The sequence below is a fragment of the Stegodyphus dumicola genome, chromosome 10 (genome assembly GCF_044657685.1).
Source record: "Stegodyphus dumicola isolate Sdum_Otavi_A_Nest chromosome 10, ASM4465768v1".
NCBI classification, from domain to species: Eukaryota; Metazoa; Arthropoda; class Arachnida; order Araneae; family Eresidae; genus Stegodyphus; species Stegodyphus dumicola.
In genome coordinates, this window is record NC_140777.1 from 181,397,307 (window position 1) to 181,425,192 (window position 27,886).

The 27,886-nt window shown below is 33.3% G+C and overlaps 1 protein-coding gene across 1 annotated transcript in view; it reads left to right on the forward strand.

Annotated features, from left to right (window-relative positions):
- Nucleotides 1–470: 470 nt before the first annotated feature.
- The window catches only part of LOC118191546 (sushi, von Willebrand factor type A, EGF and pentraxin domain-containing protein 1-like), a 287,106-nt gene continuing 259,690 nt past the window's right edge, over nt 471–27,886 (forward strand). The window contains exon 1 of the mRNA XM_085825956.1: nt 471–1,134. Within this exon, the coding sequence (XP_085682082.1) occupies nt 580–1,134 (555 nt within the window). The 5' untranslated portion in view covers nt 471–579. The remainder of the gene's footprint in view (nt 1,135–27,886) is intronic.

Sequence of the window (27,886 nt, forward strand, 5' to 3'; positions counted from 1 at the left end):
CGCTTGACATGAAATGGAAAACAAATTATTTCTCTATTGATTTGTTAGAGAAAAAAACTTCTGTAATTAATTTTTATCACGAATATAACACACTAATATTTCATATTTAAAATAATTAAACTTTAAAAATCTTTAAAAAATAAACTATGTTACAAAACAAAGAGGTTGAATAACATGAAACGTTTTTGTCTACGATCACATATTTTAAGATTTATATCTAAAAAACTTTAATTGATTTTTTTTTATATTTTGAATTGTGCAAATATATTTATAGTCATCTTAATTGCTCAAACTAAACTTTAAATATAATTATATCTTGAATTTTCTTTCTTTTCTTCTGGGACAGCATCGGTAAGCAAAATTTGAAAATGGGTCTGGCACTTATTTCGCAAAAGACGGTCCCCAATGTGCAGCGCCCTCTGTCCACCGTTACTAACGGCTTAAGAATCCCTCTTCCATTCACCCTCTTACAACCGGCGCAAATGAGTGCTGAGGAAAGCGCGGTCTGTTTGTAAACATACAAGAAAGAGAAAGCATACCTTGTGAATTTCCGCGGATGAAGCCCAAAACGAAAAGGTGATGCCGTCGGTGTCGGCCCACGACTCGAGCAGGCTGATCTTGGCCTTCAGCTTGCTGACTTGGATTTCTTTTGTACCAGGAATTCTTTGCATCGATTACAAGTCCAGTCCCAAAGTCTACGATGATTTTTTCAGCCACGAAGTGAAGGTGAGGTCGAAGGCTACCCGCGAAAGACTTCCCAATCAGGTAGAGAAGTCCAAAGTGGATGTGCTGGGATCCGTCTTGAAAAAGCAAATTGAGAACCTGAGAAAAACTCCCAACCAAGAGTTGGAACTTGTATTTTTAATTGACAGCTCGGCTTCTGTTGGAGCTGAAAATTTTTTCAACGAGCTGAAATTTGTCAAGAAACTTCTGGCGGATTTTACCGTAGAGTACAATGCTACCAGAGTTTCTCTTATCACTTTCAGCTCGAAGACCAAAATTGCCAAGCACATCGATCACGTCAGCGAAGTGAATGTGAGTAACCACAAGTGTGCATTGTTTGAAAAGCAGTTACCCAACATCACTTATCAAGGTGGTGGCACCTATACTCTAGGAGCCGTACTTCAAGCACAAGTAAATTTTTATTTCCATTTTCTGTTTATCATACACTATTGTCTCAATTCATGCAAGCAGATTTTTCCTTATTTAGCAGTTTTCTAATAAATGGTTGCATTCTAAATATGTAATGTGATGCTATATCAGTATATTTATTTCTTTATATATTTTATAAAAATAAATATTAATTTCAATTACTATATTTTTTTCTCCTATATTTGGTGAAAGTTATTTTCTGATTGTAATACTAATGGAGAACTAAATAAGTAAAAATTTATTTGACTATACTTTATGATATTTGTATATATGTTGGAGCCCCCCAACCGGGATAGTGACTAGTGACTTAGAATGCCCTACCGAAGGATTCGGATTCCGGAGAAAAGATGGATGTTTGTAAATATATAATGTCTGTGCGGCATGGGGCACTCTAAATCTGCGGCGAGCTGAAAGTCCTCTCGAGAGGTTAATCGTAGGAGACCCTCCGACTCGTCTTCCCCTCCGGGGTACTGTTCTTCAAAACTGGGGTCGGAACTGAATTAAAGTAGGACTTATATAGTGCTCAATGCAAACGACAGACACATTTACTATTACTTGCATATTTACAGAGTTTTTACATAAGTCTTTCTTTAAATATGCAAAAACACAGGGAAAAAATTATTTAAAAGTATTATAGTGAACGTTTAGTCAAGCATATGGAGTACTGGAATATTTATGTTTATGACATGGAAAAGAAAAGTGTAGCTATTGTATTAAAATCCAATCGAAATGAATTTTTCGATTTCATGCAAAATTTTTACCTCAAATTCTTTCCCCCTTAAGTCAGTTACCATACTGAATTAGCGCGCAGGTTTATGTATAAAGTTCTGTATCGAAAAATAACAATTACAATAAGGCTGTATTTGGAAAGGAAGTATTTTTTTGGTGTGTGAAATGTATATATTTATGTTACCCTACAACATTTAACGTCATAGAATTGCATATGAAACTTATATATTCGTAAATTTTATTCATTTAATGTCTAGCGTAAAAAACGAAAATTATCTTCCTTGTTTTTGATTAAAACTAGACTCATTAGTTCATAAAATAAAAAAAGTAATTAGTTTTCTCTATTTTTAAAATTCGACTAAGTTATCTTTATTATTTTTCTCCCCCAAAAATAGTATCTTACATTTATTAATCCTCAAATATTATAAGATTCTTTTAAGTTAAAAATATGTTATTATCTTTAATGTGATAATTTTAGGTAGGAGGTTATACGGTTGGCGAAAATTTCATCCTAAAGGGTTTACATAATTCGAAAAAATATATTCAGTATTACAGGAAAGTAAAAAAATTTCTACCTTATAAATTTTATTATCTACATGTTATTTTGTACGAAGTTTAAAAATATATGTGCCTCATATTTATCATCTTTTCTTTTTCGAGGTTCTGTAGAGATAATTTTAATACTATAAAGCTGGTCAATAATTAAGTCCTTTATTCAGTAAGATAAAGATTTACGTTCAAATGGCTGGTTATGGTTGATTATTGAAATATGGTAAAGCATTTCTATCTGCCCATAGTAAGGAATGCATTCGCGTAGATCTCTCTAAAGGAAACTATCTTATATTCACTTTCTACACGGAGAAAACCATGAAACCTGATCATGCAACAAACCCGTTTGAGTGGATTCGAACCCAGGACGAAGTACAAACATTCAGTTGTCTTAACTCCTCTGTCGCTGGCGGGGCCTGAGAAATAGATCAGAGTCAAAGAAATACTTCCTTTTATTAATAGTTATTCTGATTTTATGCCCTGTTGGGCATAATTAGTTTTGATTGTTGATACTCTCTAATAATATAAGTGATGTGCATTAATCGGAAAAATTTTGTATTATGCAGTCACATAGATTTCTTAAATGTGTAAGGTATTTCTCCCGCCTTCTTAGCATCCTTCGTGATGTAGTGGTCAGCACGCTCGGTGCTTACTCGAGAGTTCCGTGGTTCGAGTCCCGGCGAGAGCATTGCTTATTTTTCATCTCTCCTGCTTTCCAAAATAGCCTAATGTCTCTACAGTGGCGCCCGAACTAAAAACGATGGTGGATGATGATTCTCCACCACCAGGATTTGGCGATTGGGTCTCCTAATCCACAGTCCTCCTTTTAAAAGAGGGAGTATATAAGGTATTTCTCCCGCCTTCTTAGCATACCTTCATGGTGTAGTGGTCAGCAGCCTCAGCGCGTATTCGAGAGGTTCGTGGTGCGAGAGCATTGCATAATTTTCATCCCTCTTGTTTTTCGAAATATCCTAATGTCTACAAATGTGTTACAGTGAGGCGAAACATTGTCGAATCTTTGACCTTTTTTTCCCCTATCGTAATATTGAAAAGGAACTCGAAAAAAACTTTTACTGTTATTCAAAATTTAAAGAAGAATTTTTTCTTCTAGAGTTAATCAGTTACCATATGCATTTACTAATAAATCATGTCAAAAATAGGCAAAATATTTAAGGAACTGGAATTAATATGTTGAAGACGTAGTAGATTTTTTTAATTTACATTAATTAATACATTTAATAATTAATGCATTTAGTACACATGACATATGATATCTTTCTCATGGTTATAAGTGTAGTTTAGCGTCTGTTTCGCATGAATTTTAAACGCGCAATAATGTCGAAGGTACAAGAACGCGTAGATTTTGAATAGATAAAAGATGACAGCGATTTAAAAAAATTGATATTTCGTTCTAGACAAAATAAGAATTTCTTGCTGATATCAGGGCTGTGGAGTCAAAAAGTCGGAATGGGAAAGAAACAATTTTGAAAAATCTGATATAACCTATTTTTCTGTGTGCTTTTGTCCTGTTTTTTAATATAGATCCTATATTTCTCTTTAATTCTATTTTATCTAAAATGTATCCTATTTTTGTTCAAAATTGCTAAATATTAAATTATTCTGAATATTAAACGTTCAGTATTTTTAGAAAAATAATTATACATTACCTTTGAGATTTAACTTCTTTCATTTTTCAACCGATTTCATTGAAATTTTATATATGTTAAGTTTTTTGGTTCGTTGAATGTTCATTAATTTACATAGGTAAGAAAATCACCACGGAGTAGCTAGAAAATTGTTTATAAATTACAGGCAAATTTCTACTATTATTTTCGTTAATTTTAGTGGATTTTCACAGATTTTGTAAATTTTGAATAAATTAGTGAATTTTACATTTTCTCCTATTTTTGAATTTTTCGTATAATTAGTCTAAAGGCGCAATTTGCCCAGAAGGACTATTAATTTCGTATTGGCATTTTGCTTTGAAATGTCGGTTCACTTTTCAAATTGTTGCCCCCAAATATTAGAGCCCTGTGTTATATTTAAAGAAATTAAATAATGAAGAATTTGCATCACTGTATGTATGTTTATTGCATTGTGATAAAACAACGGTACCTAAAACCATCCAATTTTGAATAACTTAATCTTCCAACGAATATGGGTATCTGAAAACCAAAACACTGTACAAAAAAAAAAAAAAAAAAAAAAAAAAAAAAAAAAAAAACCTCCAGCTCGCGAGATGTGTATCGGAAATTCTAAATAATGCTCATTTTAAAATTATTTTGCGATATTGTTGTTGAACTGAATTTTTTAGTTTAAATGCGAATAGCATGATATTTAATAAATAAAGGTATTTCACAAAACGTTAAAAAAATGCCGCTTTGGGTGTAATGTAAAATCTGAAAGCTTTCAGGTTTTTTTCCTATGATTTATTTTTCATTTGATTTTTATATTCAAATAGTTTGAGTTACCTTTCTTGAAGTTAAAAACGTGTTATAGGAAAATAAACAATATTCAATAAAAATGAACAATAATTAACACATTGCATTCCTGAAGTGCATGAATGTACAATGGCGCACCGTATTAAAACACTATTCATTGAAATGGAAATCCTGATATCATATAACGCCGTAATATATTCATTGCCAGAGCCTGTTAGAATAGTTTAATAACTGAAGTATCAGTTTAAAATCATATAATAATGTTTATTTTAAAACCCTACTTAATGTTTATTATTCTGCTGCTTTATATCTAGTGCATATTTGTTCGGAAAGGTTATAAGAAATGTATCCTTTTCCCCGTGCGTGATCTGCTAGTGTAAGTGAGTTGCAGATTTAACTGGTGCCAGTTAAAAAATGTGATGCCACTGGTTTTATTATATTCTTGGAACTAAAAAAAGATGGAATTACCAGCACTTATTTAAACGCCTGAATTTGGTCGACTGGATGTCATGCCGCTCCCTAGTCACCCTTTAATTGAGAACATAAAGAATTACCGCACACTCTCTGCTTTTCTCGCGATGCAATATATTAGTAAATCACGCTAGCTATCGAAGTTCCGGTGAGGGCGAAATTATTTACATAATCTTAGGACGCAGAGTTTAACAAAATCGTCGATACGAATTGCTGATCGCGATTTTTTCCCCTCTCCAAAAATATTACTATTTGCTCCACTATTGATTTTTGTCTTTTGTTGTATAAAAGTACTACTCTAGTTATGGATCTTTTAAAACATCATCTGTTTATTCATTCATATGGAATAGACGAACTGCTTCAAGTTGTGATATCGCCTAGCTGACCACCCTATTGCGACAATAGACAGAAGTCTTGCCCTCATCTTTTCAGAGCTGTTGAATCCTTAAAATATTTACGATAATTTTATAAATATTTCGAATGTTAAAACTCAAGCTTCAGAATGGGAATGAAATTTAGATTTGTGGTTTTAACTTATTATACTACTTAACGAGAAATTACATATAAATATTATGAATAACTTAAAATAAGGCTAGGTAAGAGGCTATTTTCTAAAAGTCGTATATACGTCAGCTTGTTGTTAATATACTGTTACGAATTTCGTATTTAATTGGATATTTTTAGTAGAATTATAATTAAAATTATTTTATTTTCCCTTGCAATACAGCGCATGATAAATTTTAACAGAAAGCTTTAAAAAGCCGGAGAGAAACATCTCAGATCAGTTACTTAGTTACTGTTAATGCGATTTGATTTGCTTTCCTTTTCTCTTTGAACTGCATTGCTATTTTAACGTTTTTAATAGTTTAAAGTATAGCTACTGGTTGTATAGCGTTCTATAACGTATTTGCGTTCTGCGTTCTACTAATTATTAGTGCCTGATGTCAACACTTGTAAGAATTATCTCTGAGGAAAATTCCAGCGATTTGTTATATTTCTTGCGATAAGAATAAATTTTATTAACTTTTTATTGGACTTCTGCATTCAATCTATTACGAAACCGTACGCACGCAGCAAAATTATTGCAAATAACGTATTAAAACATCTGCTGTTTTGAATAAGGTACAGCTCTAACGTTTTTAATTAAAAACAAGTTTTATTGCAGTATTTATTTAAAAGCTTAGTCAAAAATGCAAAGTAAAATTATAAAGGGGCGTTTTGCACTAACTACCAGAAGGTTAACGCACATAAAATATTAAATTAACAAAAAATTGCCAACTTTAAAAATTATTGTGTATTATTTCTAATTTAGTATTTTAATTGAGGAGCTCAAGCTTCCTTAGTTAAAACACTGAATTAGAATTAATTCGCATTCGCCTTGCTAAGAATTCCTAAGCAAATCTTCAGGTTTATTCTAAGCTGAATAATCATTAGAGTAAGCAATATCACAGATAAAAATATCGCCGATCGCAATCTGTATTCCTTCAGCGTGCTCTCGTGGTGTTAATGATTAGTACTTCTGGGAAATGGAAATTCTATGGTTCGAACCCAGCAAAGGCACATTTGATGTTTCTTTCCCTAAGAGGCTAATGCTGCCTACAGTGGCGCTTGAACTAAAATGTCGTATATCATCAAATTTTCACCTTCTGAATTAAGTCGACTGGGTATCTTGCCTCTCCGTAGTCGCTCTCTAATTGGGGAAGATTGTAAAGAACTGTCGCATTCTCTGTGCGGGTTGCTGTAATTGCTTTGCGCATCTGGCTGGTATTCGAGTATCCATCTTTTGAATCCTGGTGCGGCCTGAGTGGTATAGTGATTGGTGCTCCTGGATGCTGTATTGTTGGGCTTGAGTTCCAATCCCAGAGAAGAATGCATGTTTGCATGTGTATAGTGTATATGCGGTATGGTGCATATCAAATGCACGGCATGGCGAATGTCTTCTGATATGGTTGGTGGTAGGTAAAGAACGGTGTTCTTAACCTTGGGAGACCCTCGAATTATCCTTTTATCCTGTTCGTAACCTAAATTGGAAAGGAGCTTACCAGCCATTACGGCGGGATTCTAGCTGTACGATCAATGGTGAAATTCTGATGCTCCACCCAACTTATATCTGTACTTGTTTAAACCCTGGTCAGGTGATGGTTATTTGTGCATCCCCTGACCAGGATTTTTGTATTTATTTGTTTCCTGAGCCGTAAAAATTTATACAATTCTTTTTAAAAGTTGTTTAAATAGTTTTAGTTTTTAGTTAGAAATTTTTTTTGAATGGCATCTTCAGAAATATGATGTACCGTTATGTTACGTTAGGTTAATACTGTCGTACCTATTCATGCGCCATTCAAGTGCCTTTCTGTTTAAGATGTTTTCATTTTCCCCATAGTCTGCTTAACCCTTTAAGTTGTTGTTTTACTTTTTAAAAAAATCAGTTGAACTGATATACACTGAACTCTTTTTAAGATGTATTTTCACGGTTCCAAATGATTTTGATCATCTGTGGCGAATGTCATTTCGAAAAGGTGATATACAGTACAACTTTTACTTATGTTCCTAGAAATATTAGACGTTTTCAAAAGTGGTCCTCTTAAGTTGGTTTTTTTTTTTTTTGAAAGGGGTTCTTCCTAAAGGAGTTCACTGTAATGCAAAATTCATTTAAGTACTTCATTCATAAATCTAATTACGTTTTGAAGCTTTGTACTAATTAATAATAAATTTTGTGAATCCATACATTACGATACCTGGTAAAGTATTACTCAGATTATATCATTTTATCATACGGCCAATTTCTTAACTCGTGTAAACTGCAAGCTTTAATTTTAAACATGAAAAATAAAGAAAAAATCTGATGTGTACACCACATGGCTTCCTTTAATGGAATATTAAATTATACGTATTTTTTCTTGCATTTCATTTAATATTATTTCCTCGAATTTCTTTAGAGATATATTTCTTATTCAATTAATTCAGTTCTTACTTAGCGGCAAGGTAAAAATACGTAAAAACTCAAAATATCTTAATTAAAAATTAAAAGATGTAGAAAAACATAAAACACACCAAATACATTTAAAAGAATTAAAAAAAAACACTTGTACAATTAAAATTACAGTTTCTACGCAAAAACAAGCAATTCGCCCAGTAAGCGAGAAGACAGATTTTTTTTGGGTGCACAACTAAGTTTCCTTTTGCTCCCATTCAGCAAAAAGACACTGAAGGTGCAGAAAGACTTAATTCACTATTCTGCTGAGTTTCAAATGTAAACAAATATGGCTGCTATGATAAAATAAATTAGGTTTGGCCGCTTATAAACAATTTTTATATTGTCGATAGTTCTACAACTATTACACGCAAAAGAGATAAAAACCTTAACCGGAAGATAATAACATAATTCAATCATTTTATCAGTTTTCTTAACAACGTGACCTACGCAACTTTTTTTGTCTTTTTATTGCAAAATATTTGTGCTTTTAATTTTATTTATTACACATGACTATTTTTGCATTTACGCCATACGAAATTCAACGGGCAATTCACAAAATTTTAAAAAGCAACATATGTTTAGAATTAAAGGTAGTGTATTTAGCTTTGCCATTAGCTTCTTTTTCAATCTTCTCTCAGTTCATTACATCACAATCTACAGTTTTCGTTAATAAATTACATGACTATTTTTGTCTTTTTATTATTAAATTTTTGTTCTTTTAAGTTTATTTTTTTATTAAACGTTACTTTTTTCGCATTTATAGAAAATAAAACTCAACAGCAAAATCGCAAAATATCTAGAAACAGTCTGTCTTTAGAATTTCCGACGGATTATTAACTGTTGCCATATTTTTTATATTCGTTATAGTATTTGTCTAAAACTAATGCGTGGCAATAACATTTGGTGGCAACATTCATTCATTTTTGTTGTCATGCATTTCTGTACTAGTTCTTTAAAAATAATATACGGCGATAATATTTGGTGGCAACATCCTTTTATTTGTATTGCCATGCATTTGTTTTAATATTCGCTGTATTAGTTCCTTAAAAATAATATACGGCGATAACATTTGATGGCAACATTCCTTTGTTTGGAAAGCGGTACGGAGGAAAATGTGAAGATGAGACTAATAGCACCTCCGGTGCTTAAAAAAAAAAAAAAAAAAAGTATGGAATGACATGAAGTTGCTAAAGTTGCCATCATCCTTTTGAACATTACCCCCCTTCACATAAGTTAAAAACTTATTTTTAATTTATGTGGAAAATATTATATAAGTTTTTTTTTGTCGTGGCGAATATTGGTGTTGATTGGCATGTCTGTACTTTTATGATGAGCCATTCCTATGGAACGATTATTTTTTGGTCTATTGTAGAAGGTTAGATTACCAAAGTCTACTTTTGATATAGCACCTCAATGATAGTGCTGGAAGTTTGTAATCTGCTATCTATGATGCAGAAAGCTTTTGCAATTAATTGGTCAGTTTTACCTTTTTTTAAATACTTAACATTGGTTTCTTATAGACAAATAAAGAGCCTTAAAAACCAGCGATTGCCTTTTCCAAATAAAATTTATGTGTTTGTAAGGTATATCCTAATTTTATATAACAGTTATTTTAAGCTTATGAACCTTTCCTATCTCTTCTAGCTTCAGCCTACAGTTCCTTACCAGAATGAATTTTTAGAATCGCGTTAAATGCAAATGAGAAATAGAAAGTATTTAAGTCAAAGTTCTCTTCACTTCGAGAAAGGGAATGAGAATTCCTGAATACTGCGCGTTTGCCTTTTGGCTACGTCTCTCTTAACTATTGCTACGCTCGTCTGTATTACGTGCCTTTTGATAGCTTCGCTGGTAATTTAATATTACGGTTACTAGGTTAGAATTTCTGTTAGCATCGGCTAAATCTCTCTAGTTAGTCATTAATTACTTTTTATTTCTTACATTTTAAGTCAAGCCCAAGTGGAGGCTTTGTTGCACACCCCGAGAAAGGGGCCGTCTATACACCTTTATTTGGAGCAAATAAAGTGTAATTAATCTTTCTTAGTACAACTATTTACTTATGTTCCTAGAAATATAAGACATTTTCAAAAGTTATCCTCTTAAGTTGGTTTATATATTTTTGGACCTTTAGCGATTATTTGCTTAGTAGTTCACCAGGTTCCTTAGTTTATTAGAATAAAAGGGAGGAACATTACACGCTTCTGAAATCATTTGATTCAAACGATGAATGAAAAAGGAGAAAATTCCCTTCAAAATCCTTTCAAGAAGAGAAAATTGATATTTAATTCAATGTAAGACTTTTCTCCTTCTTTGCCGAATGCCTTCGTGGTGTAATTGGAAAGCACGTTCAACTAGCAATCGGAAAATCCGAAGTTAAATTCTTGGCGAAGGCATTTCATATATATCTTCGGTTTCCTAACTTTGAAAAATTCTAAAAGCCTCTACCAGTGGCATGCGACATGCGACGGAGGACGTGGGCACCACCCCTCTACCAGTACGTTTAATCGGTATAGCGCCACGTCCACCTTTATCTAGATAACCAAACGTAGTCATTGTGCATAAAGACATAAACATACATGCAAATTTGGTGCTTAATATAGTGTTAAAGTTACAGCTATTCTGTGGTGTTGGTGCCCAGTCGCCATATTGGCCCAGTAGCCAAGTCCTGATGGATGATAATTCGTCACCACCAGGATCTGGCGATTGGGTCCCTTCTCTCCATTCGCCCTTTAAGAGGGGGAGTGTGTTATGTACTTTCTGGCTCCTTACCAGGTGTCTTCGTGGTATAATTCGAAAGCACGTTCGCTAGCAAACAGAAAGTTCGAAGTTCGGGTACCGGCGAAGGTACTGCACATTTTTCAAGTCTCCTGTTTCGATATAACCTAATGAATGACTGTACAACAAGTCATTTGTTTTTCTTTTTTCCTTTCCCCCTTTTTATATGTAAATTAAAATAAACCATTTCTAAAATGACCACATACGGTTTCAAGGTAACTTTTGAGTATCGATACATGTATTTACGTTTTGAGAAATACTGATTACTTTCAGAGATGGTTATCATCAAGGGGTTCTCTGTATTTTAATTATTCGTTCCACTCTAGTATTTGAATTAAATGGGTTGTACAGGGGATCCAAAGGTTGCGCACATCAAAATTTAAGTGATGTATTAATTGGAACAGTATAGGTATTCCTTCCATTGAAACAACTTGTCATTAACATATTAACTGCCTGATTCCCATTTGGGAATTAGTCTTAGTAGCGGAAATTCGGTAACTTTATAACGTATTTCTCTCGCCTTCTTAGCATGCTTTTCTAGTGTAGTGGTCAGCACACTCTGTGCGTATTCCAGAGGTCCATTGTTCGAGTCCCGGCGAGGGCATTGCTCATATTTCATGCCTCCAGCATAGAAATAACCTAATGTCTCTACAACTTTAATTAAGTTGGCAACAATGGTTACTTTTTTACATTGTTGTTTAAATCTTTCTCAAGCTTTTGCATGAGCTGTTGAGTATTAGTTGTTAAATGAGTGAGCTGGAGAGTATTATTTGTGAGAAGAAGTAAAACTTTATGAGTTTCACGATTTTAACATTTTCAAAACGCATTATGTCATATTATTATGTACATCATTTCCAACTCCTATGTACTGCCGTGTTCTCTAATGGTTTTAGAATATATATGCTAATTGTTTATGGTCAATGGCGCTCACGGCAGATTGCATTTATATTCCATTTATATTCCGATTTATATTCCGATTTCCAGTCTCTATGTCAATCTAGACACGCAGAAATAAATGCAAATTGTGAGAAAAATATTTGGCAGTTAATGGTTTAATATTCATTTTGGAATTTACACAGTTTTTTAAAGTTTGATGTGCTCGTAGTTTGTATCATTCGACATTTCAGTTACTTATAATACGAATTATTAGCGGCAACTAAAATGTGATAAGTATGTTAAATCTTTATTACTTTTCAATTATTTATTCCCTTTAGTAATTAAAATGAATAAATACTGAATTGTTAATATCAGATCAAATAATTAATCTATATATATAAAGAAGAAAGTTTGTGTGTTTGTCCTGTAATAACTCAGTCACTATTATAACTATCGTCACCAAACTTTCTACGATAATTTTCTGGGTCCTGGAAAAAGGTCGACGTCCACTTTTTTAAGAAAAAAAAATTGGTAAAATCAGAGATATTAATTAAAAACTCAGAAAAATTGTAATTTTTGCCCTCATTTTTCTAGTGGCAACAGACTCGCGCGTTGGAGATGAAAATCTGCTTTATTTCGAAAGCTATTGCCACTGCTCCCTTTAAAATCCTAGAGTTTGTTAATAAAAAATTTCTAGGTTATTACGATGAAATAAAAATGGCATTGCCAAGCATTAAATACATTATTCCAGGTCCCGAAAATTCGTGGGAAGCCATTTCGATTGCATACGACATTATTCAGCCGAGATATTAATTAAAAACTCCAAAAACATTAATTTTCGCACTCATTCTACCGAGTGGCAACAGTCTCGCGCGTTGGAGATAAAATAAAAACGCTTTATTTCGAAGAGTGCTGCTATTGCTCGCTTTCAAATCGTAGACTTTGCTAATAAAAATGTTTAAGTTTTGCAAAATCTATATCTATATACGTAAGAAAGAATGGCTGTTTGTGTGTTTGTTTGTTCGTGTTATTGATTCCTGATCAATTATGATCCAGTTTTTGCCGCATTTAATCGACTAAAATTGAATGTAAGTTGAATATTGGATGGAACTTAGCTTTGACGATCTGATTAGAAAGACGAAAATCACTAAAAACAGCGTGCCATTGTTACTAACATAATGTGAGAGAATTAGTTTATTTTTGTATCGAAATTTTTTATGCGAGTTCCATATCGCATCAGACTGAAAAATGCCTGATTGTGAATCGTATTTTTTGCATCGTTATTAGAGAAGGATTACAGCGGTATCGTTGTAACTATTGTTGGATGCATTATTCTCAATCTAACTTAACTGGCATCGGGTACTTCCGCTAGTTTTACAACATTTTAAAAAATGCTATTGTTTGAGAATGTTAGTGGTTGAAAAGTGATTAAAGTAGTAATATTAAAGAAATCGTTAATTTAGATGATTGTATTTTCAATAAAACTAAACAAAAAGAGGAAATGAAAACTCGCGGTGAAGGCCGGATTTGTAATTCGATCCACCTGCTGACAACGCCTTTGATACGCAGTCCAAAGAAAGGGAATCTTTGGAGAAGAGACAGTTTCCAAGACACTGAACGACAGCTTTAAGGATAGGAGGTGTCGATTCCAACAACTGGAAAGTCGCACTCTGCGTGCATTCATATTACTTTTCGATCGAGTGAGTTTATACCCGATGTATTAACTTTTTTGAATCTGCGATTTTGTAGTGAAGGTTTTCAATCAATGATGTCAACAAGTCGTTAAGATTCATAATTTACTTACCATGATAGGTACAAGATCTCTCGTTTGTGTCTGAACTATATGAAATATAAACCTTCTTGTGTTTGAAGCATAAGTCAATAATTTTCTTCGTGTATGAATGCCCAATATTTGTAGAGAAATATATCAAAGTATTTAAAATACATCGTTGCTTGACCGTTTATTTGCTAATGAATGCTTATAATAAATATTTAAATTAATTCCTTTACGTATATAACAAAATAAGTCATTGAAGGAGATTTTTAATTTAATTTGTTTAAATTTAATTTTCATTGAAGAAGACTAATATTTAAAATAATTTGATAAAAAAAGTACTACAGTGCATTTTCTCTAAGATGACCACCCACTGTTAGTAGTTAAGGAAACTGATACTTACCTATCTAACTAGCTTCCTATTCCGCCTAGTTAAAAACGTAGCCCTGTGGAACATGATTAGGTCATCCCCGCTTTCAACACAATGGAAAAACAAAAACAAAAGCTTCCCCCCAAAAAATAAGTCTGAAAGCTTTGAAATTTGATATTACGTCCAAAAGGCCGTTTTTTTTAAGTTCGTGTGTTATCTTTAAATATCATGTTTTTCGCACTTAAACTATAAAATTCAGTTCAACAGCAATATCGCAAAATATTTTATAAAGAGCATATCTTGAGAATTTCCGATACACAGTCTCGCGTTGGAGATATTTCCTTGCTTTGCAATAGTTGAGTTTCTTAATCAAAAACTAATAAATGCTTTACAAAGTATGAAATAGATAATAAAACAAATTCTAAATGTGAGCTTCCAGGTGCCCATATTATGTGAAGATGTGCGCTATTCAAAATTGGATGTCTCAATTCAAAATTGTTTTATCGCAATGCGAGAAACGTACATACATTCATGCAGATTCTTCATTGTTTAATTTCTTTAAATATAATGGAGGGCAATAATATTCGGTGACAAAAATTCGAAAAGGGAACCGACGCAAAATGGCAAAACGAAATTAATAACTCTTCTGAGCAAATTGCCCCTTTGGGCTAAAAAGAGAAAAAATAAAATAAGAAAAAGTACAAATTAATAAATAAGAAAATACACACTCAGAATAAACCAAGACACCCACTGCTAATCTTTTGGGGGTTTATTTTTACCCCCTTGAAATTCTTTTCAATTTGTCAATATTTCTTTTCATTTGTCAATGTTAAAATCGTTATTTTCTTTAAAATCATTCCTGATCTCATTAAAAAGTCCCCACAAAGTCTTTACATCGCCTACATCGTTTCAGTTGCTACAGAGCTCGAAATCTTGCAATTCAAACTTCTTGAAGCTAAGAAAACCAGCCGTGAAGGTTCCAGATGATTTTGGTTATGTTCAATACTGATTTCGATTCCATATTCTGTAAAATGTTGGTTACTTTCAGATGTAGTTCTTAGATGATCGCCCCGAGTAGATCACTGTGTAATATTTTTTTGTTTTTACGTAAATAAACATTTTGGGCTTTTTTAAACGTTACCACTCTTTTAAATTTCTTGATGTAAAAACCAATGAAATTAAGACCGATTAAATTTAAAATAATTACTGAGCAATTTCGTAGTAATATCTTAAATATAAGATTTTTGAATCTATAGTGAAAATTTCATGAGCGAAAGAGTATGTGAAAGCACATGGCGGTGTTTATTAATAAAAAGCTCCCGCCTATTCTCCGAACATAAAAAAAAAATTAAATCATAATACAAAATACAAAGATTGCAAAAAATTAGTAACCCTGTAACTAAATATAGATAAAATTTATAAGGTATTTCTCCCGCCTTCTTAGCATGCCTTTGTGGTGTAGTGGTCAGCACAATTGGTGCGTATTCGAGAAGGCCGTGGTTCGAATCCCGGCGAGGGCATTGCTCATTTTTCAGGTTTCTTGATTCAAAAAAATTCTAATGACTTTACAGTGGCGACCGAACTAAAAAGGTGCTGGGTGATGGTTTTCCACCACCAGGATTTGGAAATTGGGTCCACTAATCCCCAGTCGCGCTTTAAAACGGGGAGTATATAAGGCATTTCTCCCGCCTTTTTAGCATGCCTTCGTGGCGTAATGGTCAGCACACTCGGCGCGTAATCGAGAGGGCTGAATTTCCGGCGAGGGCATTGTTCTTTTTTCACATCTCCTGCTTCCAAATAACCTAATTTCTCTCCAGGTTAAGCCTTGATAATATTTTAAATCGAAAGAAAATTCAAAAACTGACAGATTGCACTGAATTTTATTTATTTTTATTTATGACTATGAACAGCTTCGACAATCTTACTACTGATTTGAAAAATATCTGATAATTTTATCTACTCATAAAGAGTATGTTAAAATGAATAAATTCTGATGGTTCACTGAATTGCAAATAACCATGCAGAAATCACGATAAGCTTGTTTTACTATAACAATATTACAAAAGGGCTTTTCTGCGTTCTGATAAAATACTAGGCACAAACAGAAGTGGTCGTCTTGGTTACAGATTTCATTGCATTTTTATAAGGTACATGACACCTTATATATATCGCTTTACATTATTAGTATTCTAAGAATAAAAAATGTAGCCATCTTAATCCGAAACACAGTGAAATTTTCATGACGACCATCTCCCGTAAATGAACACCTTTGAAAGCGACTAGTCTGTTTTAGAATATGAACATATAGCCACTAATCCGATCATGTAAGGTTACAAATGATTTGTCTCTTCTGTGGAGGTAGTCGACTTAGAGAGTTCCGGTGTTTATTTACTTTCTGAAAATATAGGTTATTTTCAGAAGTGTTCAATCTGATATGATTCACCGTACCATGGAAATCACCTCTCTAAGAAGACACCCTGAAAGAACCCACCAGCGGCCGAGTGGTAAAGTCGCTAAACACTGGTAGTTCGGTCCGAGGTTCGAATCCCGAAAACGGGCTGTCTGCGTCGGCGTTTTCCTCATGTGTAGCGTGTATACAAGCCAGTTTTCCCTAGGAAGTTATCCACGAAGGCATCCCTCTCTTTAGGTAGATAGCCCTCGAAGCTTAACCGTATTCTCATAAAACCACATGCAAGAACAAAGTTATATAAAAATGTGTATATTCTTCTTAGTTTTCCTCTGTACGTTTTTAGCCATTTTTAGTAACACCGAAACTCCTGTTAATTTTTTTCCACTTAGAACATAATCTAATGTATGTGTTTTAAGCAAATTGGCGTAATGCAAACTTTAACTAAGTGACGGATAGTTGTGCAGATATTTTGAACTTGCAATGAAATTGTAGTAAAAAATAAACGGTCTGCTAAAAAAAAAAAAAAAAAAAAAAAAAAAAAAAAAGATAAATTCTTGTATTTTTTTTTAATTTATGTATAACAAAAGACAAAAATATCGCTGAACACTCTGAGTAGTGTAAGCTAGTTGACGAAATATCTGAGTCACTTTAATCTCTGCTGCATTAGTTAGAATCCTGAGACTTGGAAAGCATATTTTGTAGTAATAAATTAACTGCGTCAAAATATTTCTTTTTTCCTTTACAAACAAAAATCAAGAGTGAAAGAACGAAATACCGTGTATTTCCGAATATCAGCCAATCCCTTCATAAGCCGAGAGTGCGCTTTTTCTTCAAAAATTTACCTAAAATTCTTAACCCGAAATGCATATAAATCCGAAATTAAAAAGAATTCTTGCTGCGCTCAAACATGTTGCCTTCAGCGCGGGAATGTTGGCAAGCAGGTAAAGTGGGTCATTGTGAAGTAATACGCGGGCCACCAACGACAGTTTTAACTTTGATAACTTAACGGGCCCTGAATATGAAGCCCCTAGGTGGGAAGTTTGTCTTGGCCTACCAGCGGCCGAGCGGCAAATTCGCTGAACGCTGGTAGTTCCGACCTGTGTTCGATTCCAGGCGAACGAATAGCTGCATGGGTGTTTTTGTGGGTTTTCTTCATGTGTAACGTGTATAGGATTCAGTCTTCCTCAGAAACTCCTCCATGAAAGCATCCTCCCCTTAGGCAGATATTCCTCGCGAGCATTCCCCTTAGGCAGATATTCCTTGCCATGATTAAATAAAACAAACCAGTGAAGTTCGGCTTTGATACCAAGTATCTCCGGTAGTTTTGTCCTTACAGGAGTGAAATGTTTTGTTTTTAGTTTTTACTAGCGGAAGTACCCGATGGCAGTTAAGTTAGATTGAGAGTAATGCATCGAACAACAGATAGAACGATACCGCTGTAATTCTTCTCTAATAACGATGCAAAACATACGATTTATAGTCAGACATTTTGTAGTCTCATGTGATATGGAACAAACACATAAAAAATTTCGATAAAAAATAAACTGATTCTCTGTCTTTTTATCAACAACAATGGCATGCAGTTTTTAATGATTTTCGTCTTTCTAATCAAGCTCCATCCAATATTTCAACTATATTCAATTTTAGTGGATTTAATGTGGCAAAATATTGATCATAATTAATCAGAAATCAATAACGCGAACAAACAAACACACAAACTGACATTCTTCTTTATATGTATAGATTTTGTAAAGCTTGCAAATTTCTGATTAGCAAACTATAGCATTTAAAAGCGAGCAGTGGCAACAGCTCTCGAAATAAAGCAGATTTTCATCTCCAGCTTGCGAGACTGTTGCCACTCGGAAAAATAAGGGTGCAAATGATCTTTTTTCTGAGTTTTTGATTAATATCTTTGATTTATCTACTTTTTTTTGGAAAAAAGGTTTACGTCGACCTCTTCCAGGACCCAGAAAAGAATTGTAGAAAGTTTGGTGACAATAGCTACAGTAGTAACAGAGTTATCAGCGAACAAACACACAGCCTTTTTTTTTTTTAACGAGTGTAGTGTTTTTCTAAATATAATTATTGGGACCGGAGGAACATGTAAAACCTAGGTTTCGCAATTTTTGTAAAACGTAAAGAAGCCAAAACATGAATCTGATTAAAAACATTCTATAATTGAAAATATATGTTCGTTATCAACAGTAGGGAAAGAAAAGGTCGACTAAGGACTTATGTGGACACGGTGTATACACACACTCAGATAATTGGCATCGGATAAGACAGTAGACGAGATTTAAATTGGGTCCTGCTTCTAATGGTCTTCTTCTTCACGTTTTCCAAGATACAGACTTCCCTAATTACTTATGTTTTGTACATTAACCACTTGTAATGTAACATGTACTCTGAATTGTCATAATTATTATTGTGATAATGCCGCTGAGCTGCAGATGGTAGATAGTTTCCATCAATGGAGCATACAAGCCAAAAGTCTAAATGATGGTGCGGCTGCTCTATTGATGGTCTTTTGCCTTCTGCTTCTAATCTTATAGCCTTCGTACTTTCGTAATGTAGCCGTTTGAGAGTATTTTTTTATACACCGAGTATAGCTAATGAGGGACCTTAGCCTTTTCTTTCTTACTCAGTTTGTTAAATAATTTTTTATTTGTTTTAAAACAGGAACCGATTTCTCGCTTTTTACACACATAATTACGTACACACATAATTACTTACACACATAATTACTTACACACATAATTACGTACATTCTAACCATGATTTGGATACTAGAAAGAGGAAGATTTTACTTTTAAGGCTAGGTTAGTCTTATGGCAAAACAACTCGTTGGCTATCTCCTTGTGAGGAGGGATGCCTTCCTGGAGGACCCTTTTTAAGGGAAACTGGCACGTATGCATGTTACACATAGGAAAAATCATGAAAACTCCTATGCGGCACGCATTCAGCTCGAACTTTTGGTATTCAGCTGCATTTATCACTCGGCGCTAACGGGCCTGTTGTTTCTATATATTGGAGCGCATGTCTTTTCTTCGAAAATTTTGTTTTCTGGACATGAAAATAAGTTGTCAGCCTATCGTCTAGGCCTCCAGCATGAATGTCATGGGAGTAATGTTTTTTATTTCACTTTGTAAGATTTATCCTAAGTTTTTGACAGTTATCATTAGTTAAAGCTCCTTTCCTGTCCTTCCTAATCTCAGATTACAAATTCCTACCAGAATGTGTTTTTGAATCGCAGTTAATGCAAATGAGTAAGTGCGGTATTTAAGTCGAAGTTCCACTGACTTCGAGAGAGAGCCTCAGAGTTTCTTACTAGCGCGCGTTTACCTTTTGGTTAAGTCTCTCTAAGCTGTTACTACTCTCGGTCGTATTTCAGGCCCTTGATAGCCTCGCTAGCTTATACGATATTTAGAGGCCAGCTATTTAGAATTTTGATAGCTTCGACTATATCTTTTTAGTTAAGCGTTAGTTAAGTCTTGGTTATTATTATTTTGAGTTCAAGCCCAAGTGGAGGCTTTTGCTGTACGTCCTGAGAAAGGGACCGACTGTACATTTTTATTTTGTGAAATAAAGGATAATTAACCCTTCTGGAGTTTAGGACTCTGTTTCTGAACGAAAGCGATTATTTGCTTACCTCTTCACGATGTTCCTACACATTTAGCTGTTAGATAAAAGAGTAGAACCCCACAACTTGTACAAACCGTTACATTTTTTTTTTTCATTTTCAAGTTCTGCGAAAAAATACTTGATATATTTTGTTAATATTTAAATATGTTTTTGTAGACTGATGTTAGATATTAATGAAATTTGGTCTGGATGTCTGTTGAAACGCTTGCTTAAGGTCCATCGACTCAAGAAAGTCTAAAACATAGGTTGCGATATCGAACAAACAAATGGCTAATAAGGGGTAAAGTCCTTTCTAACAATCATACAATCTTCGTAATTTCGTCGTGAAATGAGGCAGTTTATGAGTCCCTGAACCGTTCCATCCTACAAAAATGCTGTTTTGAACAGCTGGAGAACTCTGGGAAGGAAGACATGAGTTAGTTGCCTTACCAAAAGTATGTCGAGGCATATTTTGTAGAATTTTGGTGAGTCAATCTATCGGGTTAATATCTTTATTTTCTAGAGAACCATTTACCAGCTTAGTTCTATGTTGACGAAGGTTGTCATCCATAAAAATGAACTGAGGTCCAGTCATAAAAGTTCGGTCCCAGCACTTAAAGCAATAAAGCACACTGAATAATGTTTTGAGTGATATGTAGTTTTACTTCAGAAATTATCCTGTGTTTCTGTAAAGCAGCGCTAGCTAAAGCAATATAAACACATGTTTAGAGCAGTGCTTCTTAAACCTTTTTCAATCGCGACCCCCCTTTTTATCACTGAGATTTTTTTCACGACTCCAGATAGACAATATAAAATAAAGATCCTCCCGTAAATAATTTACTTGTTCGATTTACTTCTTTAATTAATTTACTTTTTGAATTTAATTAATTTGCTTTATTTATTTATTAATTTAATTAATTTCTATTTCGTAAATAATTTATTTACAATATACATATATAGAAAGAAGTATTTTAGGATTTATTTTAAGTAAACAAAAAATTAAAGAAAGTTCTAATGAAACAGAAGTGCTCGTTTTCTGAGTCTGACGCATAACGAATTAAATATTGATGTGATATTTGACACTGCTGGGGATAAAGCATCTTCAGAATGTTTCAGCGTTAAACGAAATTTGGTTTTAATTATCCTTAAAGCTGAAAAAGTGGTTTATAAAAATTATGGTGCTGAGAGAAGGTAAAGATTAGCTTTATTAACAACTAATGCCATTTCAGAAATAACGAGAAATCTAGTTCTCACTCCGATTCAGAATTCTCCAAGGATTTTTGTGGAAACTCGAGTTTTAGGTTTGAATCGCTAGACAGCTTTACAAATTCTTTTTCACTTTATATAACAAGTCTCAGTAATCTCATTAATATTAATTGATGTAATTTCTTTAAAAGTCTTATAAATGCAGTTTCTTTACATTGAAATATCGAACTGAATTTTTGTGACCCCAAAATTTCGATTTGCGACCTATAGGTTAAATTAATAATTAAATTCTTAATTCGCCACTGTGACACATTTTCCACTAAAATATTCGCAAATTCTAAATCTAGCTATTCAGAAGGTACTCTTTGAGCATAATTCTAAATTTTGAAGCTTTTTACTTCCTTCTACGAAGTAAAAAGGAAGTATTGTAATCGCGAAAAGTTTCCGGCAGTATATTTCAAAGAAAATATCCATTTTGACTGCTATCGAATGCAATTTAACAACGTTTTTGCGTGATATCTGCACGTAATGTCAGAATAAAAGACTTCTTTCCTCCAAAAACAATTATTAAACTGCTTTAAAATGAATTCTGAAGAGAATTTTTCGTGGCGTCTGTACGAACGTATGTACGTTTTTCGTATAGTTCAAAAAAGAGTAGCATCAGAACGTTGAAATTTTGTATATAGGACTGCTATAACATGTAGATGTGCACCTCGTATTTTGGTTGCCATCGGCTACACCAAACGTATATAAATATATTTATATCTATATCCACTCTATTACCCGGCTCAGGTGATCTCAGTTTCTTTACTCTTATATGTTTGTAAATTGTATGTTTTTCGCTTTAAAAATGATTAAATTATGTTGTTCTTATCTTCCGGTTAAGGTTTTCATGCCTTTAGTAAATCTGTATGCAATATTTTTAGAATTATCAACAATTTTAAAGTTGTTTAAGTGCCGCAAAGCCTAATATTTTTTTGATGGCGGCCATTGCTTGCTTACATTTGAAACAGCAGGATAGGGGATTTGTTGCCAATCTAGAGAAACTTAGCTTCGCAACAAGAAAGATAATGCCTTCATTTATTATTGCGAATTAAATTATGCTTAATCCTTTCTGGAATTTTTTCGAGGAAATAAGTGTTTAAGATTTACTTCGTAATTTTTAATACAGATATTTTGAGTTTTTATGTATTTTTGCTTTCTCGCGAAGTGAGAACTGAATTAATTGAATGGGAAATACTCAATCGTTTGTGAAAAACTGTTTCTTTTTTGTTTTGTTTGCTTAATTTCTTTTATACATCGTTCTAGTTTTATTATAGTATTTGAATAGACCATGTGGCAACGATTAGATATTTCTTTAAGTGATATAAATTTTGTGCATTCTGAGTTATAATATAAAGGAAATATAATACTGTTAAGTGAACCTTGCGCCAGAGTGTCGCTATGGTAAACAAACAGAGTGAATTTTAAACAATGCATTTATTCTATTGTGGTTTATGCGCTGTCGGCGAAGTAGATTTAATTCAATCCAATAAGTTTAAATAAAATGCAAGAAAAAAGGCGTATAATTTAATATTCCGTACAAGGAAGTCATGTGGTGTACACATCAAATTTTTTATTTTCTATTTCCTGTCGAAATGTTTCGATGTTTTAAAAATAATATCTTATCTTTTATACTTAATCACTATTGTAAAGCTATTAGAAACAATCTTCAAATTTCATGAATCTCCAGAAATGTTTTAGACCAGAAAACTCAAATTTTTCTTCTTCTTCCCCTCTTCTTTTCTTTTCTTTTCTTTTTTTTTTTTTTCAAATTCAGATTTTTCTAATCCTATCCTAAACACCGTTAAGTGTTTTAACTGAAAACTTCCCCCCTTTTTTTAATTCAAATTTTTCTAACCCCAACCTAAACACCGTTAAGTGTTTTAACTCAAAACTTCGGGCAGATTAGTTTTAGTAAAGCTCGTTAAAAGGTTTCATTAAATAAGGAAATAAATTTTTGCAATTTGAGTGGTACTTGGATCATCAATATCCTGTCATGGTGTACATCTGTCCGCTGAAACTGATAATTCAATCTGGATTCGACCTCGGCGAACATAGTTGCGAGGAGGCTTTCTTTCCCATGTATAATGTGTATACAAAACTAATTTCCCTTGAAACATCCTTTACGAAAGCATTCCTCCTCTTAAGGAGATTAGTTCTCGCATGTATCTGGCCATAATCTAAGTATTCTAATCCAAAATATTCGTCTTGTAGAATTAGGTACCTTTTTGGAAAGAGGAAAAGAAATCAATTATGCCCTCGGCCAGGATTCCAACCAGAGGTCGTGCAGTTTTACCACTTACGACCACAAAGGCAAAAAAGAAGAAAAATTCCTTAAAATTTTAAGGCGGTCTTGACTTGACAAATTGTAAATGTGTTTTTAAGAAATCCGTAAAATAAAGAAGGTTTTGATTTTGTATTAATTTTTTGGAGATAATTTAACGTTCTATATTTTGTGCTTATCTGTGTCAACTCTTCAAATAATCCTGACCCCATCTTCTGTTGCTTTGATTTAAGAATTTTTTAGAAATCTTCACTGAGATAATGTACCTCAAAATCCAATAATTTTAATTATTATCTTTTAAAAATCGGGTCCGAGACAATTTAGGATTCATTAAGTTAAGATTTAGGATTACATTAATTGTTGCATTTGAAAACAAATTTATTTCCGGATCTAATTTCTTTAATCGACAGCGAGTGAATTTCATCAGTGATTGCGATAAGCTGAGATGTTTTAAGTAAGGATTCTTTGATTGATAAAGATTACATATAATGCGTCACTTTAACGAGATGTTACGTAATTTCTTAAGGCTGAAAACTTGGTAAGAGTGTGTTATATTTTATTTAAAGATTATAATAAATACGTAAAATTTTTGCTTTGACACTGTCATTATATTTTAAGCTACTTCACTGTTTGAGTATCTGTTACCTCGCTTAGCATGTATTTATTGCGTTCCTCTCAGAAATACTTGCGATTCCAAGTCCTTTCCGACTGAATTCATTTCAATTCGTTTCACCTAATTCAGTACTCGTCATCTTGTGTACATGGAATTTGGATTTTGCCTCCTATTATTAGCACTATAAACAATTTATTTGATCATAAAAAAAATTTAAAAAAAATCTGAAAGTTTTCAGATTTTATATAACGTCTAATGGGGCGTGTTTTTTAACGTCTTGTGGGCTACCTTTGTTATTAAATATCTTGTTCTTCGCACTTAAACTTGTAGGGTCTATATTTATTTTAACTAACATTTATTTTAAGTTTAAACTATCTTTCCTGTCAAGCCTTATTTTTCCCTAGAACTGCCAATGCCAGAGTATGTAAATTTTAGTAGAACGCGCAAGGATTCAAATTATCAGCGGAAGTATTCTGAGTTAAATAGAAAGGAAACGAGTTCGAGGTGTGCTGTTCTTACTTCACGAGCGCGGAGGTAGTTAGCCAGAAATTGAAGAACCCCGCGTTTCGGCCTGTGTGCTTGCTCGGAGAATTGTTAATCGTTCAACGTGATATTCAAAGTTTGCTGAATTAGCAGCGGTATTGTAAAACGCGGTGAGGTTAGTTACTTTTAGAGAGCCTCGTAGTTAGAGTCTTGTCATTAGTTTCTTTTCAGGTTATTATTTTTATTTTACCGCCGAGTTGGCGTAGTTTGTGAGCGTCAAGAGCACGCACTTGTAATTTATTACGTTGAATAAAAAGGGACTTAAACCCTTAGCAAGACTCTGTCATTTATCCAGTTTCAACAGTCACCTCTTGGTTGCGTGCAAGTTGGAGGCGCGCAACGCTACAAACTATAAAATTTAATTCAAAAGCAATATCCAAAAATAATTTAAAAAGAGCATATCTTTAGAATTTCCGATACACACTCTCACGTTGGAAATATTTGCTCGCTTTGAAATCGTTGAGTTTCTCAATCAAAAACTCATAAATGTTTTACCAAATATGAAATAGGTAATAATACAAATTCCAAATATGGGCTTCCAAATATACCCCATATTCGGAAGGAGACGTACAATGCGAGGGGAAAAAAATGAGGACTGTTCTATATCTCCCGTTTTACTGGACCGATTGACAAAATTTGATATTGCGTTTTTCATGTCTCGAAAGCGCGACTTAGGATATATATTAGATTTATATATAGCATTGCTCTAACATAGGTATTTTGACGCAAAATCGGACTTTTTCTGAAATAACATGCCAATTGTTTTCCATATTTCGATTCTACTATTTAAATTATGCTTAGATATTAAATTTTGTAAAATTTGGTGCGAAATTTATGCAAAAATTCAAAACTTTATCTTGGCACAATTTTTTTTCACTTCGAGCCAACACTTGGCGAACCTCTTAAAATGTGGCAACCAATTTTCCTTTCCCTTCCATTATGCCGGAGCGGAAAGAAGGTACCTCGTTCCTACCTTTTTACATTGTGCATGAGCGGAAAAAATGTCACTACGTTTCCAAATAATTTTAGCAAAATGTTTAAACCACATTTGATGTTTTATCGTCTTCAACAAATATGCCAAACTTTAAAACGCGCCAATATATAAATTCACGTATATCTTCGGAAATTTTGAATAAAAAACTGTAATTTTTTGCAGGTATGCTTAGAGATACGTCTACATTAAGATGATGGTAAAACTTTTATAGATTATAATTCGAAAATGTTTCGGAAAAATTTAGGAATTTATTTAAAAATACAAATTTAAAAAATAAATCATAAAAATGGGTGGATTTCATTTGGAATGAACCTCAATTTCGAAATGTGAAAGGAAGAATCAAATAAATTTAATAAAAAAAGATATATTAATAAATATATACCAAACTCAATTAACATGGAGGAGCTAAAATTTTGAGAGCTAATTATTTCAAAACTACTCATACGATTTTTACAAATCTTAGTAGTTTGGCGTAATTTGAGTCGTAGAATTGAAATTTGGAAAAAAATTGGTCTGTTATTTCAGAAAAAGTCCGATTTTATGACAAAATACCTGTATTAGAACAATGCTATATATAAATGTATTGTAATACATATCCTAAGTCTCGCTTTTGAGACATGAAAAATGCAAGTTGAATTTCGTCAATCGGCCTAGTAGAACGGGAGATACAGAACTGCCCCCCTTTTTTTCGCAGTGTACATTTTTCAAAATTAGATGGCTCTGGTTACCGTTATTTTATCACAATGGGAGAAACATACATACATTTAGCCAGATTCTTCTTTATTTAATATCTTTAAATGTCATACTGAGCGATAATAATTGGTGGCAGTAATTTAAAATTGAAACACTGCTTATATTGAAACACCACAAAATGCCAAAACGAAATTAATAGCCCTTCTAAGCTAATGGCTAACAATTTCTCATAAATAAATCAAAATTTTATGATTTTTTTTAGACAGTACTTGTAACAGACATAGTTAATTATTTTGTAACATAAAACAGAACATGTGTGGTCGATTTCGGAATTTCAGAATTTTTCAGAATCAACTTTTTCTCGCCTTCTTAGCGTGCCTTCGTGGTGTGGTGGTCTGCAAGCTGGGCCCGTATTCCAGAGGTCGCCCTTTAAAAGAGGGAGTACATAAGGTATTTCTCTCACCTTCTTGGCATGCTTTCGTGGTATAGTGGTCTACACGCTCGACGCGTGTCCGAGAGGTCCGTGGTTCGATTCACGACGAGGGCATTGCAAATTTTTCAAACCTCCTGCTTCAAAAATACCTAATGTCTCTACAGTAGTACTTTGTAGTCGTGGTACAAAAGGTTTTCAATTTTTGTTTAGATGATATGCGCTAGTCAAAAGTTTGAGAACCGCTGCTCTAGACTATTAAATAAGGACAATACTAAAACAACGACTGTAGAGTGTTAAATAAGGACAGTATTAAAATAAAAGAAAACGTTGTTATAGATGCTTAGCGAAAGTAAACAAAATTTCCTTGAGGAAGCAGAAGGTCAGTCCGTCGGCCTAAATTCAAGTTTGATTCTCAGCTCATAAAAGTATGTTAGTTTGCTGCAATTTTAAAATTTAATTTAAATTAGAACTATTGCATTAATACACAATTTTACTTTAACGTTTTGTATATGGCAATGCAAGGTTAAGTTTAAAAATATCGTAATTCACAAACTTCTTGCAGCTGAAAGGCATTTTTAACTTTAAGGAAGTTAATATTACGCTCTAGTTACTTTGATGGATGTGATTCCTAATTGGTGACCTTTGGAAATGACTGAAAAGAAAAGGGGGAAGCGTTATTTACTTTAGTTAGTTGAAAGAAACAACCGACATCAAATGGGAGTTTACTGGGAAGAAAGATGGCTCAGCTATGAAAGCTAAATAACGTAAATATTCTTCCTTGACTCAGCGTAAAGACAGATTGTCTCCTGTGTATCGTCTTACGTGAGCTTTTTCAAGGGATTAGGAAACATTTCCCATCTGACGTGACCTTTTTCTAAGGGTAGAAAGCATTTTCCAGCTGTTTTAAGAGAGAGATTTTTAACAATAACAACACTTCGC